Genomic DNA, 16585 nt, shown 5'->3' with positions numbered 1-16585 from the left:
GAATTCGGTTGAAAAATGCGCTCAAGAATTCCTAAATAGCGAAAATAGGGGGGGGGGGGGGTACCCTTATACGGGAGCTATGCCTAAAAGTGGACCGATAAAGCCCATCTTCGAACTTGACCTGCCTGCAGAGAAAAGGCGACTCTATGCAAAATTTTGGCGATCTATCTCTATTCGTTTAGAGGCTAGAGTGATTACAACAGACGGACGGACAGACAGACGGACATGGCTATAGAATTTTACGCTGATCAAGAATATATATATATACTTTATAGGGTCGGAAATGATTATTTCGATGAGTTAGAAACGGAAAAACAATACCCTCAACCATAGTATGGAGGGTATACAATCCAAGTCTTTACAAAATATTTTTAAAAAATCGATGCCTTTAAAAAAATATTTAAAAAATCCACACCTTTAAAAATTATTTAAAAAAATCATGAGATTGTTTTAATATATTATTTAATTAATTATCATTTTTTTTAGATGTAAACTTTGAAATGCATTCCAAAGTGCAATAATAAGAAAAAAATTAAAAAACAAGTTTTACTTAAATTTATTGTGTTGACAAATTTACGAAATTTTTGTTTTGAATTAATTTTTATTTTGTCGTGTGGAATATTTCCTTATAATAATTAGGAAATCTTGTCACTATTTTTAAAAAAATTCACATTGTTGCAAATATTATTTTAGGAAGTCAAATTTTATAATTTGCATATTTTTTTGCTGTTGTATTTTTTTTTTTTGCCTTTGAACGATTATTTATGCATAGCTAATGATCCAATGGACCATTGACACAATGACCTACTGCTGAATGCATGGTTGTATTGTTTTTAGAGGGGCTTTCCGATATTCAAAATCAATAAAGTGAAATTAAAAATATTTTTGATTTTTTTTTTTTTTTTTGAGATTGAAATGGAAGTGGAAGATAAAAGAAGTGTGTAGAAGATAATGCATAATATGATGACATTGATAGTGAAGCTCAATGTGGTTCATGGGAGATTTACGGATTTTGAAGTGGTCTCAAAAAAACATAAAAAAGAAAAACTAAGAGGAGATTTTTTATAAAAAAAAAATAAAATAATAAAATAAATAAAAACAATAAATTATATAGGAGCTAGAGGAAAGTCCTCAATCATTTCTTGCATTTTTTCTAACCTGAAATAATTTCCATTTTTTTATTTATTTATTTTTTTTTCTTGAAAATTTCCTTTAAAATTTTGTTTTCATGAAAAAAAATGAACACTGGATTTTTTTTCTGAGTATAGTCGTTTATTGCCCTCAAAATTAATTTGATATGTATTGAAAAAAAATATTGCCGTCTTTTCAAAATTTGCATTCGATTAGCAAAAATATAAATCAAATCAATTTCAATGCAATGTAAATTGGTTATGGTTGGCCGTCATAGAAACAAAAAAAAAAAAAAAAAAAAACAAAGAATTTCACGCGGTAATGGAATTGTTCTGGAATTTTGAAATTTACAATTTCAAATCGAATAAATACCCTATAAAATTTTGTTCTTCTTCATATAATCATATTAAGCGTATAATTAATGTATAAACAATTTATTTTTGAATTATTAAATTATTGACGTAAATTCCATGCAGAGTCATGGAGGAATTGCAAGGAATTTGAAAATAAAATTACTAAGTCTAATTTTTCTGGGCAATATACAAACTAAGAAGAAAAAAATCAAAAATAAACAAAATTAATAAAATTACAAAGATACAATTTTTAGAGAATTTTTTTTATAAAAAAAATCTTAATATATTTTTTTCCACGTCTAAGTTATTTAAAAAAATAATGCCTGTTACAAACATATGCACAAAGACATAATACCCTGTACCACAGAGTGGTGAAGAGTATAATCATAAACCAGTGAGCGGAGCAGTATAGTCGTACGGGGCCGACCACACGATACCCTACACAACTACCACGGAACTTTAACTTTCTGCCGACGTTTATTCTGAGCGTGGGCAATATTTCGTGATAGTTGCACCCTCTTGCCCGATTAAAGATCGACAGCACCTCTTCCTTACACTGACATATTTTCCGAATATTCCCAATATTGAGTACAGCCCTTCTAAATACTTGTCTAGGTTCCCTTGTGATGTTCGGATTATAATTGTGGCCTATAGATCGTCCCGAAAAAAACATAAAAAATTAAGTTTTCGGTTCACTTCATTCCAAAATTTTTATCTGATCTTCACCAAAAATTATAGCCGTTATCCCTGACCATACCTGGATCCTCATTGAACATTTCAAAGCGATCAGCGCTATATTTCCGCCCCCTAGTGTGGTAATGGGTTACTAAATAATATTTCAGTACGTAAGCACCTGTAAATATTTAAGTGTAACTCCCACATCTGAGTACATACGACCATATAATTAGTATAAATTTAAAGGTCAACCACTCCTCTTGGATATGCTATCAACTTCTGGGGTCTATGTCCTTCAGGGGTAAATCTATACGCCATAGAATATAAATTTTGTCATTTTTCACACAAAAGTCAGGGTCCATTTGACCCGCTAAATATTGGCCGATCTTTATCAAAACAAGCATGCTTATTCTATGGCCCGATCCCCTTCTCCGTGCATAATTGCGGCTTGTGGAGCGACCAGAAAAACCGACATAAACGTTTTTGGTCCTTTTCATCCCCTAAATATTAACCGATCTTTTCCAAAAAAACAATAGGGGTCTTCATTGGCCAGAACCCATCCTACATGCAAAATTTCGTGAAGATTGGTCCATAACTGTGGCCAGTATCGTGTTTTCAAATTATAATGGACAGACGGACGGACACACATATCTAGATCGACTCAGCTTGTCGAGATATGATCGGTATACTTAAAGGTGGGTCTAGGACCAATACAAACTTTTGGGGCTACACAAAGCTATAATACCCTGACAACATAGTTGTGTAGGGTATAAAAATTTTAAAAACATTTTTTTTAAATTTTTTTTATAATGAATATTTTCGATTATGTGGATATTATAAAACGCTCCCCCTCAATGTTATAGACTTGAATAGGATGATTTTTTTTTATTCTCTCCCGTAGGCCAATAAATCTATAAAACCAAACAAAAATACATGTTTAGTTGTGCTTGTTGTTGTCGTTGTTGTTTTTACGAAGACGATAACAAATTATCTGCATTTGACTTTCGTTTTTTGTTTGTTTTCCACGTTCCTTGTGTTTTGTTTCTTTTTAATTCCCCTTGGCCAATTTCATGACGGGGTTATGGCATTATTCTTGTGACGTAGTACCTTAAGAATAGCATGGTCAAGGTCCAGCCTATTTATTTCGGGCATTATGTGACGGACTAAATGTATTTATTTGATTTTGTTAAGAATATGACTAAGAGTGGTTCTTGACTAAAAGTGCACAAACACACAACATTTTGAAAAGAGGAAAGAGGAGGGAAATGCAATATTTGCGCAAAAAACACGTCATGGCTAAATCACTATATACGTTATAAAGGAAATACTTAAATAGCTGTAACATAGATGATTCTAAATGACCCTGGGGAGTCATCTACGGTGTCATCATAGGCGATAGGTGTGGATTTTTTTAGGGTATATTGTTAAAAAAAATTGTTCAACTATATTTTGAAAATTTTATAGAAAATTATTTTTAAAAATTTAAAGTTTTTATACCCTACACAAATATGTTGCCAGGGTATTATAGCTTTGTGCAGCCCCAAGAGTTTGTAACGCCGCGAAATATCGGTCCTAGACCCACCTTTAAGTATAAGTATATCTCGACTAGCTGAGTCGATCTAGACATGTGTGTCCGTCTGTCCATTATAATTTGTAAACACGATACAGGCCACAGTTATGGACCAATCTTCACGAAATTTTCCATGTAGAATGGGTTCGGGACAATGAAGACCCCTATTGTTTTTGGTAAAGATCGGCTAATATTTAAAGGATGAAATGGACCAAAAACTTTATTTTTGCCTGATATTCTGGTCGCTCCACAGGCCGCAATTATGGCCAAAACATTACGATTTTTTACATGGAGAATGGGATCGGGCCAAAGAAAAAGCATGCCAGTTTTGATAAAGATCGATTAATATGTAGCGGGTCAAATGGACTCTGATTTTTGTGTGAAAAATGACAAACTTTGTATTCTATGGCGTATATATTTACTCCTGAAGGACATAGATCCGAGAAGTTGTTAGTATATCCAAGAGGTTTGGTTAACCTTAAAGGGAAATTACCACACTAGAGGGCGGAAATAAAGCGCTGATCACTTTGAAATGTTCCCTGGGGATCTAGGTATGGTCAAGGACAAAGCCTATAATTTTCAGCGATTATCAGATAATTATATTGGGATGAAGTGGACGGAAAACTTAATTTTGTGTGTGTGTTTTTTTTTCGTGTCGATCTATAGGCCACAATTGAAAGCCGAACAACAGCATACAACCCACGGTGAAGGGAATCTGGACAAGTAATTAGTAGGCCTGTACCGATCTATATAAGTAATATTTGTTGAACTCTAATCGGTCAAGAGGGTGTAAATATCGCGAAGAAGATTTTCGTGGAAGTTGTGCACATATCGCGAAATATTGCCCAAGCTCAGAATATAGAACCACAGAAAGTTAGATTTTCGTGGAAGTTGTGTAGGGTATCATATGGTCGGCCACGTCCGACTATAATGCTCCGCTCACTGGTTTAAAAGGCGTGGATTTTTTTAAAATATTTTTTTAGATCGTCCCACAATTCATTTTGAGAATATAATTTCCTGTGTCGATTTATCCATACGACAGTCTGTCGATGTGAAATTACAAACATACATACCTTATGAAGTATAATAATGATGTTTGCGAAGTTTCCTCAAAATCAGCACAGATTTAGATATAACTCCCATCTATAGTAATGTTCGATTTGACGTAAATCCCAATGCCCAAACTCCCATTATTAGTCCAATTGAGACGAAATTTTAAAAATTGAGTCTAGAATGCTGTAAGGTTGGCGGTACAGGATTTCCTTCCCAGATTTCTTCTGTAGACGATTTATAGTAGGTCTTCAATATACATTACATATCTATATAGTATATTTTTGAACACATGTAGTCTCCCTGATAGCTATTGCAGACCTCTGGAAGATGTTCAGTTTCTATAAAACCTATAGAAGGTTTATATACCTTTTCTCTAGTAGGTCTTCACTCTATAAAATAGCTACAGAAGCGTTTTTCCCTGAATTAAATAATTACTGGTGTCAAAATAAACAGATCCCAACCCCGTTTTTTAATTTAAGGGAATATAAAACCCCCCTCAAAAATGGGTTTACTTCTATGGGTTTGTGACATATTTTCAAGGTTATAAGTTTTCCCTAATTAGTTTCCATTGTTTTCATTTCCACAAAAACGGGGGTTCATTGAACGTTTTTGTTTTTTCCAATTTCTTTTTGTAATGTTCCTTTCTTTCTTCTGCTTGTTCTTTGGCATTAAAAATAAATGCGGAAAAGATACACAGAGAAAAAAGTTAATTATTTCCCTATGTGACAATACGAATCCGACTAATAATACAAATTTATGATTCACTTTGACTACAATGGGAAATAAAGGAAAATTAGGGCAGGGGTTCGCAAGGGGGAATGGGGGGAGTATGAAATAATATTTGACCATTTTTTTTGTTGGCAACCAAAAACAACAACAACAAAAAATGCCATATTTTCAATGTCTGTTTTTGTTGCCTTAAAGGTCCTGGCAGTGCGCAGGTCTGCTCTAGGATTATTTTTGATCGCAAGGAACCCTTAAAAATTGTCTTGTGTCCTCCTCCTCGTCCCCCGCGTGGAAGTGTCTTGAAACCCCAACCTTAGACAACTAAGCGAACATACAAATGATGACACTACAAAAAAATCAAGCTTCCACTGTTATTGGTGTTTTTGTTGCTTTTCTGCTGACACATATAACAAAAGGAACATTTTGGGTTTTATTGTTGTTGTTGTTACTTTTGTTGTTCTTTGGATTCTCACTTTACTTTTTTTTTTGGTTAGAACACATACATATATTATACATAGAGTACCTCTCCAATGTCTGTTTTTCCTTCAAGTCGAACTTGCTTGGTTACGAAACCATGAAAAAAAAGACAAGAAAGGAAAACTCAAAATCGATATTACTTTCATGTCCTTTTTCGCATCACTACGTCATTGACTAGGCAATTTCAAATTTTTTGAATTTTTAAATTTTTTTCCACTTACCAATAATAGGCAATATTATCGCCCAGACCATTGCGTATATTCCGATCCAATAGATTATAGCAAATATTTGTCGAGGCACCCTCCATCCATTTAATGGAAATTGGGCCCTTGGTTATATCGAAATTGTATTGCAAAAATTTCTTGGGTTCCGCTGGTGTCTCCCAGTGGAACTGCTTGGCCACACGAGACCAAAATTCCTCGGGATTTTCTATGGACTCATCATAGAATTTCTTGTATTCCTCCATGCTGGAGATGTAGGCATTTTTGCTAATGGCCGGATTTGGATTGTAAATCCCTTTTTCTGCAGGCATTTTGATTTTGTTTGTGTTTTTTTTTATAAATTTAAATTACAAGGAATGTCCTTAAAGGATTTTTTATTTTAATTCTATATTTCACAAAAATTTAACAATTGGACATTGGATATTGTTTTTATATTTTAATTCCGCAATCAATTTTTTCTTTTGGAATTTCACTGGAAATTAAATATTCTACTTTTAGGTAAGTAGAATATTTTTTTGTTGTTGTTGTCTTAAATTTATTTAATTTTTTTATTCAGGTTTTTTGTTTCCGTTTCTGTTTGTTCGATGAGATCTCTACCACCAAACAAAACACCTCTACACGGTTTGAACGACACTCGTATACTGAAATCGTTGCCAACGAACCCTAAAATATCTCTCAGTTTATCTGTTTAGCTATTTTGTTTCTGTTGTTGTTGTTGGGCCTACGCAAAAGCTTTTTCTGTTTTCTCAGTGCTCTGTGCAAATGGAGCTTTTTTCCTCCTATGATACGAAACAGGCAGAACACATTTTTGTTAAGGGAGGATTTTTAATTTTGCAAAACCACATTTTGTAAACAAATCGTAGACAATTCTCTTATACAGGTCTTATCTCAGGAAGGGCAAACCTAAGAGGCGTTGATTTTTTAAAAATATTTTTATACCCTTCACCACACTTTGTCTTTGTGCATATGTTTGTAACAGGCAAAAGAAATCGAGATAGAGATAGAGGTTCCTTGTAAGAATATGTATAGAATCACTTTCTGAGTCGATTTATGCATGTCCGTCCGTCTGTTGATACTAAATTGTAAACAAAGTACAGATCGCATTTATAATCCGATTTGGATGAAATTTGGCACAAGTCACTTATTTGGCCCAAGGACAAACCCTATTGTAATTGATGAAAATCGGTTCAGATTTAGATATAGCTTCCATATATTTTTTCGTCCGATATAGGCACCAAAGTCCCTATATATCTCTCGATTTGCACGAAATTCGGCATAGAATACTGAATTAGGACCGGAATGATATGTGCTAAGTTTCGTAAAAATCGGGTCAGACTTAGATCTAGCTCCCATATATATTTTCGTCCGGTTTTAGGTAAATAGTGGACCAAAGTCTCAATATATCCTTCGATTTGCACGAAATTTGGCATAGAGTACTGAATTAGGTCCAAAATGACCTAACCCTATTGAAATTTGGAAAAATCGGTTCATATTTAGATATAGCTCCCATATACAGTTTCGCCCGATTTTAGGTAAATGGTGCACCAAACTACCTGAAAATCATTCGATTTGCACATATCGTACTGAATTAAGTTTAGAATGATGTGTGCTAAGTTTCGTGAAAATCGGTTCAGATTTAGATATAGCTCTCATATATAGCTTCGTCTGATTTTAGGTAAATGGTACACCAAAGCCCCAGTACAGCCCTTCTAATTACTTATTCAGATTCCCTTCACCGTGGGTTGTATTGTTATGTTCGGCTTTCAACTGTTGCCTATAGATCGACTCGAAAAAAAATAAGTTTTCGGTCCACCACTTCATACCAATATTGTTATCACCGAAAAATATAGGCGTTGTCCTTTACCGTACCAGGATCCTCATAGAAAATTTCAAAACGATCAGCGCTATATTTCCGCCCTCTAGTGTGGTAATTGGTTACTAAATAATGTATAGTAAGCACCTGTAAATATTTAAGTGTATCTCCCACATCCGAGTACATACGCCAATATAATTGGTATCAATTTAAAGGCCAACCACTCCTTTTGGACATACTATCAACTTCTTGGGTCTATGTCCTTCAGGGGTAAATCTATACGCCATAGAATACAAAATTTGTAATTTTTCACACAAAAGTCAGGGTCAATTCGACCCGCTAAATATTGACCGATCTTTATCACAACAGGAATGCTTATTTTTTGGCCCGATACCCTTCTCTATGTAAAAAATTCGAGATGTTCGGACCATAATTGCGGCCTCTTGAGCGACCAGAAAATCAGACAAAAATTACGTTTTTTGTCCATTTCATCGCCTAAATATTAACCGATCTTTAGCGATAAACAATAGGGGTCTTAATTTGCCTGAACCCATCCTACATGCAAAATTTCCTGAAGAGTGGTCCATAACTGTGACCTATATCGTGTTTACAAATTATAATGGGCAGACGGACAAACGGACAGATGGACACACATGTCTAGATCGACTCAGCTAGTCGAGATATTTCGCGGCGTTACAAACTCTTGGGTCTGCACAAAGCTACAATACCCTGACAACATAGTTGTGTAGGGTATAAAAATCCAATTTTTTAAACATTTTTATTTTTAAAGAATACCAAAGTCCGTCGATTTTTTAAATAATACCACAAAATTTAAAAAATAGCGATTTAAAAAAATTAACGACATAGCTTTTTAAAACAATTTGAGGTGGGTTATATTCGATTAATCCTTTTTGGATGACTCAAACCACCAAGTTGTCATCGGTGTCTATAGGGGCGGTACCCACGGACTGCATGATATCCGTGCGGCCGCCAACAAAAGGCTTGGATTAAAAAAAAATAATAAAGGCTTGGTTTTTTTTTTAAATTTCAAAGCCTTGGAATTTTAAACAAAATTAATTTTAAGGCCTGCATTTAAAAAAATTAAAGCCGTAAATTTAAAAAAAAAATTAAAAGCGTGGATTTTATTGAAGAAAAAGTTGAAGTCGTGGATTTAAAAAAAAATAATAATAAAGGAGTAGATTAAAAAAATAAACATGCATTTTTTAAAATAGTTTTTAAAAATATTTTGTTTTTTAATAAATTCAAGAAGGTGTGCATTTTTTACAAATATTTTAAAAATACTGTATGACACATAACATTGTATTATCTTTGTATATTTACATTAATAAAAAATATATTTTGATTTATTTCTCGTTTCAGATTACTGTGTGGAATAAAATAGACGCCTAAAGGTATGCTTTAGTTTTTATTAATTTAAAAAGGCAAATCACATTTGCATGGGAGTAATATATTGTAAACAATTATTTTTTATTCTCGATTTTAATTTTTCAAGATTTTCAATGGGCTGGTAAATCAATACCAATGCTTGTTAATGTTTGTAACTTTGCACATATATATTTGAAGATATATTTGAAGATACAAAAACAAATTTGTTATTGTTTTTTGTAATTAATGAAAAGTCTTCATTTTTGATGGCGGGCTTGATAACTCCTCACTGTAACATCGGAATCCGAAAATTCCAACGGTGTTAGAAAGAGTACGTGTCTGGCTCTGAATGTATGAACTAGGGTTATTGACTTCGCTCTAAAATTAACAAAAATGACGGACCTTTGAACAAATATTTTTGGAAAATCGCCGATTGTTGACCAAAAACCAATTTAAAAAATAAATAAGATCTTCACCGATTGGCTTTATCCTAGTACACACGATAGCTATACACTCACAGAGAAACGTGTAAAAATTTGGAACCGATTGGGTTATTAGTTTTTGAATTATCGTGTCCGCCATTCGCGAAAGAGAAAAACGCGTTTAAAGTTTGAGAAGCCCTTTATCGGTCACTTGATGCTGACACAATAAATCGGCTATATCTTCAAGAGTTCTTGAGATTTTCACTTGACATTTTGTAGGGACATTCTTGAATTAGTGTAGATTCGAATTAAATAAAAAAAAAAAAAAAATGTTGACCCCGGGAATAGGGGGGTCCCCTTAAACGTAGCTGGAATTTTCAAATTGGTGTTTCAGATTAAAATTTATTTTTATACCCTTCACAACACCGCGGCACGTGGTATTATGTTTTGTGCATATGTTTGTAACAGGCAAAAGGAAACGAGATAGACACATGATTTCTTTTGAGAATATGCATAGAATCACTTTCTGAGTCGATTTACGCATGTCCGTCTGTCGGTCCGTTCGTCTGCCTGTCCGTCCATGTATTTTTGTGAATAAAGTACAGGTCGCATTTACGATCCGATTTGGATAAAATTTGGCATAGGTCACTTATTTGGCCCAAGGACGAACCCTTTGAAATTGGGAAAAATCGGTTCAGATTTAGATATAGCTCCCATATATATTTTCGTCGGATTTAATGTAAATGGTGTACCAAAGTCCCTATATATCTTCCGATTTGCACTAAATTTGGCACAGCGTAATGAATTAGGTATAGAATGATGTGTGCTAAGTTTCCTGAAAATCGGTTCAGATTTAGATATAGCTCACATATATATTTTCGTCCGATGTAATGTAAATGGTCCATCAAAGTCCCTATGTATATTTCGATTTACACGAAATTTGGAACAGCGTAATGAATTAGCTCTAGAATGATGAGTGTTTACGTTTTCTGAAACCGTTGATATCGATTCAGATTTAGATATAGCTTCTATATCTGACCAAATGAACAATTTAGTATAGGTTGCAGAATGATATGTTTATGGATCCAATTTCATTTTACTGGTCCTTTAAAAATGCGACGTTTGCTAGGATTCATCGGTTGAATATACCCAAAGTGGTAAAGGATATCATATAGTCGGCCGACTTTACTACTTTCCTTACTGGTTTCAATTGAAATTGACAGAATACTCAAAATAGGGGTACCTTTGTATGGGGGCTACCAGAAAACGTGGACCTACCTACATACATAAATTTTTGCATGGACATTTGGTACCCAAAAAGAACACTCTGTGCCAAATTACAGCCAATTTGGTTGTAAAATGTGTCTAATAGACAAAAAATACCTTAAATCGGGAGGTAGGAATATAGGGGGGCTATATCAAAACTTGGACCCAGGGACCCCATTTCGGATTTCTATATTTGCTTTGACATTAAAAACATGTATGCAAAATTTTGGCCGCCTATGTCAAGTGGTTCCGCAGTTAATGAGTTTATACCCAATTTTTGGGTAAAAACTCGGGTATTTACCCACGTCTTTAAATTATCGTAAAACTATCCATTCTAAATCGATTTGATAACAGAAACCCGGAAATAGTGTGTAAGATGCTGTATTACCGATTCAATATAGTAAATACCCAAATAAATACCCACAAATGGGTATTCACCCGGTATTTACTCACCCCTTCGATATTTACCCGGTAAATACCATCTCTAGGGATGATTAATACAAATACTCCCACGTCAAGGTGTTGAAATAAAATGATCCTATCCATAACAAAATTAAAATAAGCAATAAAAATACAATTTTTTATAAATTAAACTGGCCGACCACTGTTCATAAGGGTTCTATATTTTTATAATAATAAATTCAATTTTAAAATCCATTTAAATTCTATGTAGCTAGACGGTTTAGATTAAAAAAAAATAAACACAATTTGAAACACACCCCTCTTTATTTCACAGAGATTTGAAAATAAGTTTTCTAACAAACTTGAACTTTGTTCACCGTTCTACAATTATCAACAAAAAAATGTCTCGTGGTGGGGTTTCAAAAAATAAAACACCAATTTTTCCATTCAATTGTTTTTGTTAACACGAGCCCGCCTCCTCAGACATTCTAATAAACTTGTCTGACCTATTCTAATCAACAAAAAATTAAAAAAAATATATATTATTATAGGCTCAATAAAGTGTGGCTTCCTTTTTTCCAAAAAAAATGTGATTAAAAAAACACGTGTCGTTTCTTATTTTGTTTTTGGTTTCAAATATAATTTATTCTATAATTAAAAAATATATATGTAGCAAAAAAAATTATATGATAAGGACTTTCTTTTAATTGCAATAACAAAACGACCCTAGTTATTTTATATAAAAGCTAGCATTCGACAACACCGCACCATTTGTGTGGTCCATGTTGTGTGAGTTTTGAACTTTTTTAAGACACCACACAGTTCAAAATAATAAAACAAAATTATTAACAATAAATATGTATGGGTGTATTTATGAAGAGCCTGTGGGTATTGGGTGTGTTGGATGAATGGTTGTTTGGTATCCCTTATCCTCTAATGTTCGGATTCTTCAAGATATTTATTGTATTGCTCCTCCGACATGAGTTTATCCAATTCAGCGGGATTTGAGAGTTTGATTTTGAAAAGCCAACCTGCAAAAAAGATAGGGAAAAGAATAAGGAAATTAATAAAAATTGGAAATTTAAAAACAATGAATAAAAAAATTGATACAATGAAGCAAAATAATAAAAGAAAAATCGTCGTTATGTTCGACCGAACCGGTAGAATTTTTACCCTACTTCATGCAATACATATATTGGTCGGAATCATAAAATGAATTATTATGTGAGAATAAAATGGTGTCACATTGTAAGCTTAATTTGAAAATTCTGCTAGAACCTTCAAAATATTGAAATGGATCACTTGGGTCAGGAAATTCCGTAGCACCTTAAGAATACAAAAAAATTAGCGAGACTTGTATATGGGTAATAGGTCAAAACATGCATATCTCTCATGAATTCGGACAATGCCGGTTGGGCAATGCACAAAGAACCAACAAAATACCTATATTGGTGTAAGTCCTTTGTATTTGGGGCTATACTTAAACATGAACCTATATTGATCATTTATACTAAGCATATTTTCCACTCAATGAGCCAGAGATTTATCTATCAATGATGAATTCGACACCTAACTTTATCCCTATCAGGGGTTATATCTTCTTCCTTAAAATTTGTTTTTAAAGAATTTTCGTCACAATAGACCCACTTTTTTTAAAAGAATCCACAGCTTTGATATGCCATTGAAAAACCCTCGCCTTTGTCTCTTAGAAAATATTTCAATAATACACGCCTGTCTACAGCCTTTAAAAAAACAGTAAGGAATGTAGTAATGTCGGACTGGGCCGACTATATGATACCCTTCACCACTTTGAGTATATTCTACATAGCCTCCTAACAGACGTCGCCTTTAGTTCACCATTTACATTAAATCGGACGAACATATATATGGGAGCTATATCGAAATCTGAACCGATTTCCGTAAAACTAAGAATACATCATTCGAAATATATTTAGGGACCCCATTTACATAAAATCGGACGAAAATATATATGGGAGCTATATCTAAATCTAAACCGATTTCCACGAAACTTAACACACATCATTATATACTCAATTCAGTACGCTATGCCAAATTTCGTGCAAATCGAAATTTATTCAAGAACTTTGGGGCACCATTTACATTAAATCGAACGAAAATAAAGATATTTAGGGACTTTGGCGCCGCATTTACATAAAATCGGAAGAAAATGTATATGGTTGCTATATCTAGATCTGAACCGATTCCGCAAAACTAAGCACCCATGATTCTAGACTTAATTTAGTATGATATGCCAAATTTCGGCAAATCAAAATATATTTATGGACATTGGCGCACCATTTGCCTTAAATCGGACGAAAATTTATATGGGAGCTATATCTAAATCTGAACTGATTTTCACGAAACTTAATACACATCATTCTAGACATAATTCATTACGCTGTGCCAAATTTCGTGGAAATCGAAAGATATATAGGGACTTTGGTACCCAATTTACATTAAATCAGACGAAAATATATATGGGAGCTATATCTAAATCTGAACCGATTTTCACGAAACTTAACACACATCATTCTAGACTTAATTTAGGTACGCTATGCCAAATTTCGTGCATATTGAGATATATATAGGGACTTTAGTTCACCATTTACATTAAATCAGACGAAAATATATATGGGAGCTATATTTAATCTTAACCGATTTCCGCGAAACTAAGCAACCATCATTCTAGACTTAATTTAGTATGCTATGCCAAATTTCGTGCAAATCGAAAGATATTTAGGGACTTTGGCGCCCCATTTACATTAAATCAGACGAAAATATATATGGGAGCTATATCTAAATCTGAACCGATTTTCACGAAACTTAGCACACATCATTCTAGACATAATTCATTACGCTGTGCCAAATTTCGCGGAAATCGAAAGATATATAGGGACTTTGGCGCCCCATTTACATTAAATCGGGCGAAAATATACATGGGAGCTATATCTAAATCTGAACCTTGGGCCAAATAAGTGAGCTGTGCCAAATGTCATCCTTTATTTACAATTTAACATGAACAGACGGACATGCATAAATCGACTCAGAAAGTGATTCTAGGCATATTCTCAAAAGGAACCATTAGTCCATCTCGTGTCCTTTTGCCTGTTACAAACACATGCACAAAGACATAATACCTCGAAACACAGTCTGGTGAATGGTATAATAAAAAAATTCACGCTTTTAAGGGAATATTATTAAACAATACACACCGGTCTACAGCCTTTAAAATATTTTTATAAAGTCCATGCCTCTCTAAAACCCTTAGAAAATATTTTTCAATATCCACGCCTGTCTAGAACCTTTAGAAAATGATTAAAAGAATTTCACGCCTGTCTAGAACCCTTAAAACATTTTAAAAATTCTGCGCTGGTATAGAACCGATAAAAATATTTTTTAAAAATCCAGGCCTCTCTATAGCTTTAGAAAATATTTAAAAAAATCTACGCCTTTAAGGGAACCTTCGAAAATATCAAAAAAATTCACAACTCCGTCCTTCACTTACCATCTGTATAGGTGTGAGTATTGATCAGACCGGGTGTATCTTCAACTTTGGCATTCTTTTCGGTTACTTCACCACTGACGGGACAATATACTTCACTGGCAGCCTTAACACTCTCCAAGGCACCACATTCATCGCCCTGTTTGAAAACGGTACCAGGTTCTGGCAATTGGGCAAAGACAACATCACCCAAGGCTTCTTGGGCATATTTGGAAATGCCAACGGAGGCAGAGGTACCATCAACTGAAACCCATTCATGTTTTTCGGTATAACGGCGTTCTGCAAAATAAAAAAAAGATAAAATATTTTATTTCTACAATCTGGCAACATTGTTGTGGATAAAAAAAATATATTAATAAAAACAATGAGAAAATCAGCTGATTTTTGCAAAATCTGTTCTGTTTGTGATGTTGAGGGTTATGCAGCCGGCAAGGCAGCGCCATTTCCCTGTTGCATAAAAACACAAATTTCGATTTTTTCACATTTTGTTCTCTTTTTTTATTATCTTCTTCTGTTCTGTCTCACCTGCATTCAATAGACTAGAAACACTGAATAGCCGGACATTTTGCAAATGTTTTGTTGATGACTGCAACACCTTTTGCGATTGTTGCAGGGCACGGGCGAATCTGACAATCATAACCATTTTGTCTAAAAAAATAAATTCACTTTTGTTTCTTGTCGGAATTGAATTGAATTTTTTTTCGGCAAACGAAGTCCAAGTCCAGTGGGGTCGACACACAAACGCCAGTCTCAACGATCCAAACACAAATGTGACTTGTCGTTGACTTTTTTCCGTCTTCAAGTATTCTGTGGCTCTTCGATGGACGTACGTTTGTTTTTGCACTGACAGCACACACTCACACACGCGTACACATTCAACGAAAACACACGCACACATTCAGTTGTCATTCACATTCAGCGCCAAGATTCTATTTCGATTTTGTAACGTCGCGATGGCTATGTCGTGCGCTATCAGTTAATCGCCGACTTTTCGGAAAATTTGAACTTGCACCGTCTGTGGGGTTATCATTTTTGAATTTGGAGGGAGAGAAACATGAGGTATGTATGTTTTAATTTTTTTGTTGCTTGAGGAAATATAAAATCTTTTTCAAAATTTGTTTATCTATATTTTTCAGATTTTTCTTTGGGTTTTACTTTCGTAACATACTTGTAAAAAAAATTTAAGAATCATGTGTGTCACCCTGTTTGTCTTTGATATAAAATGGATAAAGATATCCGAATCAGAAACATGGAAATATTGACAGATAGATGTCTCTCCATAGCAGTAAGAGGAAACCCGGAAGGTCAATTAGATCATAAGATGGGGATATCAAAATACAATTCTATGTCGATTTGGCCATGTCCATGAGCCTGGTTGTTGAAATCACGACAGAGTTCATCTATACATATATAAAAAAGAGCTTTGATATTTTGCACAGACATTGCTGCAGTTCGTAGGAAGTTTGGTTTTGAAAATGGAATACATCGGTTCACAGTTCGTCTTCGAGCGGCTCACAAGAAAGACGCATTTAAAGAGATAATCACGCCTACCGGCTTAAAAAAATTA

At 34.0% G+C, this 16585-nt stretch overlaps 2 protein-coding genes across 2 annotated transcripts in view; both read right to left on the bottom strand.

Annotated features, from left to right (window-relative positions):
* Positions 1 to 6538, bottom strand: part of LOC133326494 (acetyl-coenzyme A synthetase) — a 37967-nt gene extending 31429 nt beyond the window's left edge. The window contains exon 1 of the mRNA XM_061535117.1: positions 6207 to 6538. Within this exon, the coding sequence (XP_061391101.1) occupies positions 6207 to 6517 (311 nt within the window). The 5' untranslated portion in view covers positions 6518 to 6538. The remainder of the gene's footprint in view (positions 1 to 6206) is intronic.
* Positions 6539 to 12428: 5890 nt separating this feature from the next.
* On the bottom strand, positions 12429 to 15658 carry LOC133326498 (glycine cleavage system H protein, mitochondrial). The gene is made up of 3 exons (XM_061535120.1): positions 15544 to 15658; positions 15022 to 15297; positions 12429 to 12526 (listed from the first exon to the last, which is right to left on the bottom strand). The coding sequence occupies exons 1-3, from the start codon at positions 15653 to 15655 to the stop codon at positions 12429 to 12431; spliced, it is 486 nt and encodes a 161-aa protein (XP_061391104.1). The 5' UTR covers positions 15656 to 15658.
* Positions 15659 to 16585: the final 927 nt, after the last annotated feature.

This window comes from Musca vetustissima, unplaced genomic scaffold (assembly GCF_032173495.1).
Source record: "Musca vetustissima isolate MV318-11 ecotype Yass unplaced genomic scaffold, APGP_CSIRO_Mvet_v1 utg21817, whole genome shotgun sequence".
NCBI classification, from domain to species: domain Eukaryota; kingdom Metazoa; phylum Arthropoda; class Insecta; order Diptera; family Muscidae; genus Musca; species Musca vetustissima.
This window is presented reverse-complemented; position numbering and strand designations above follow the sequence as displayed.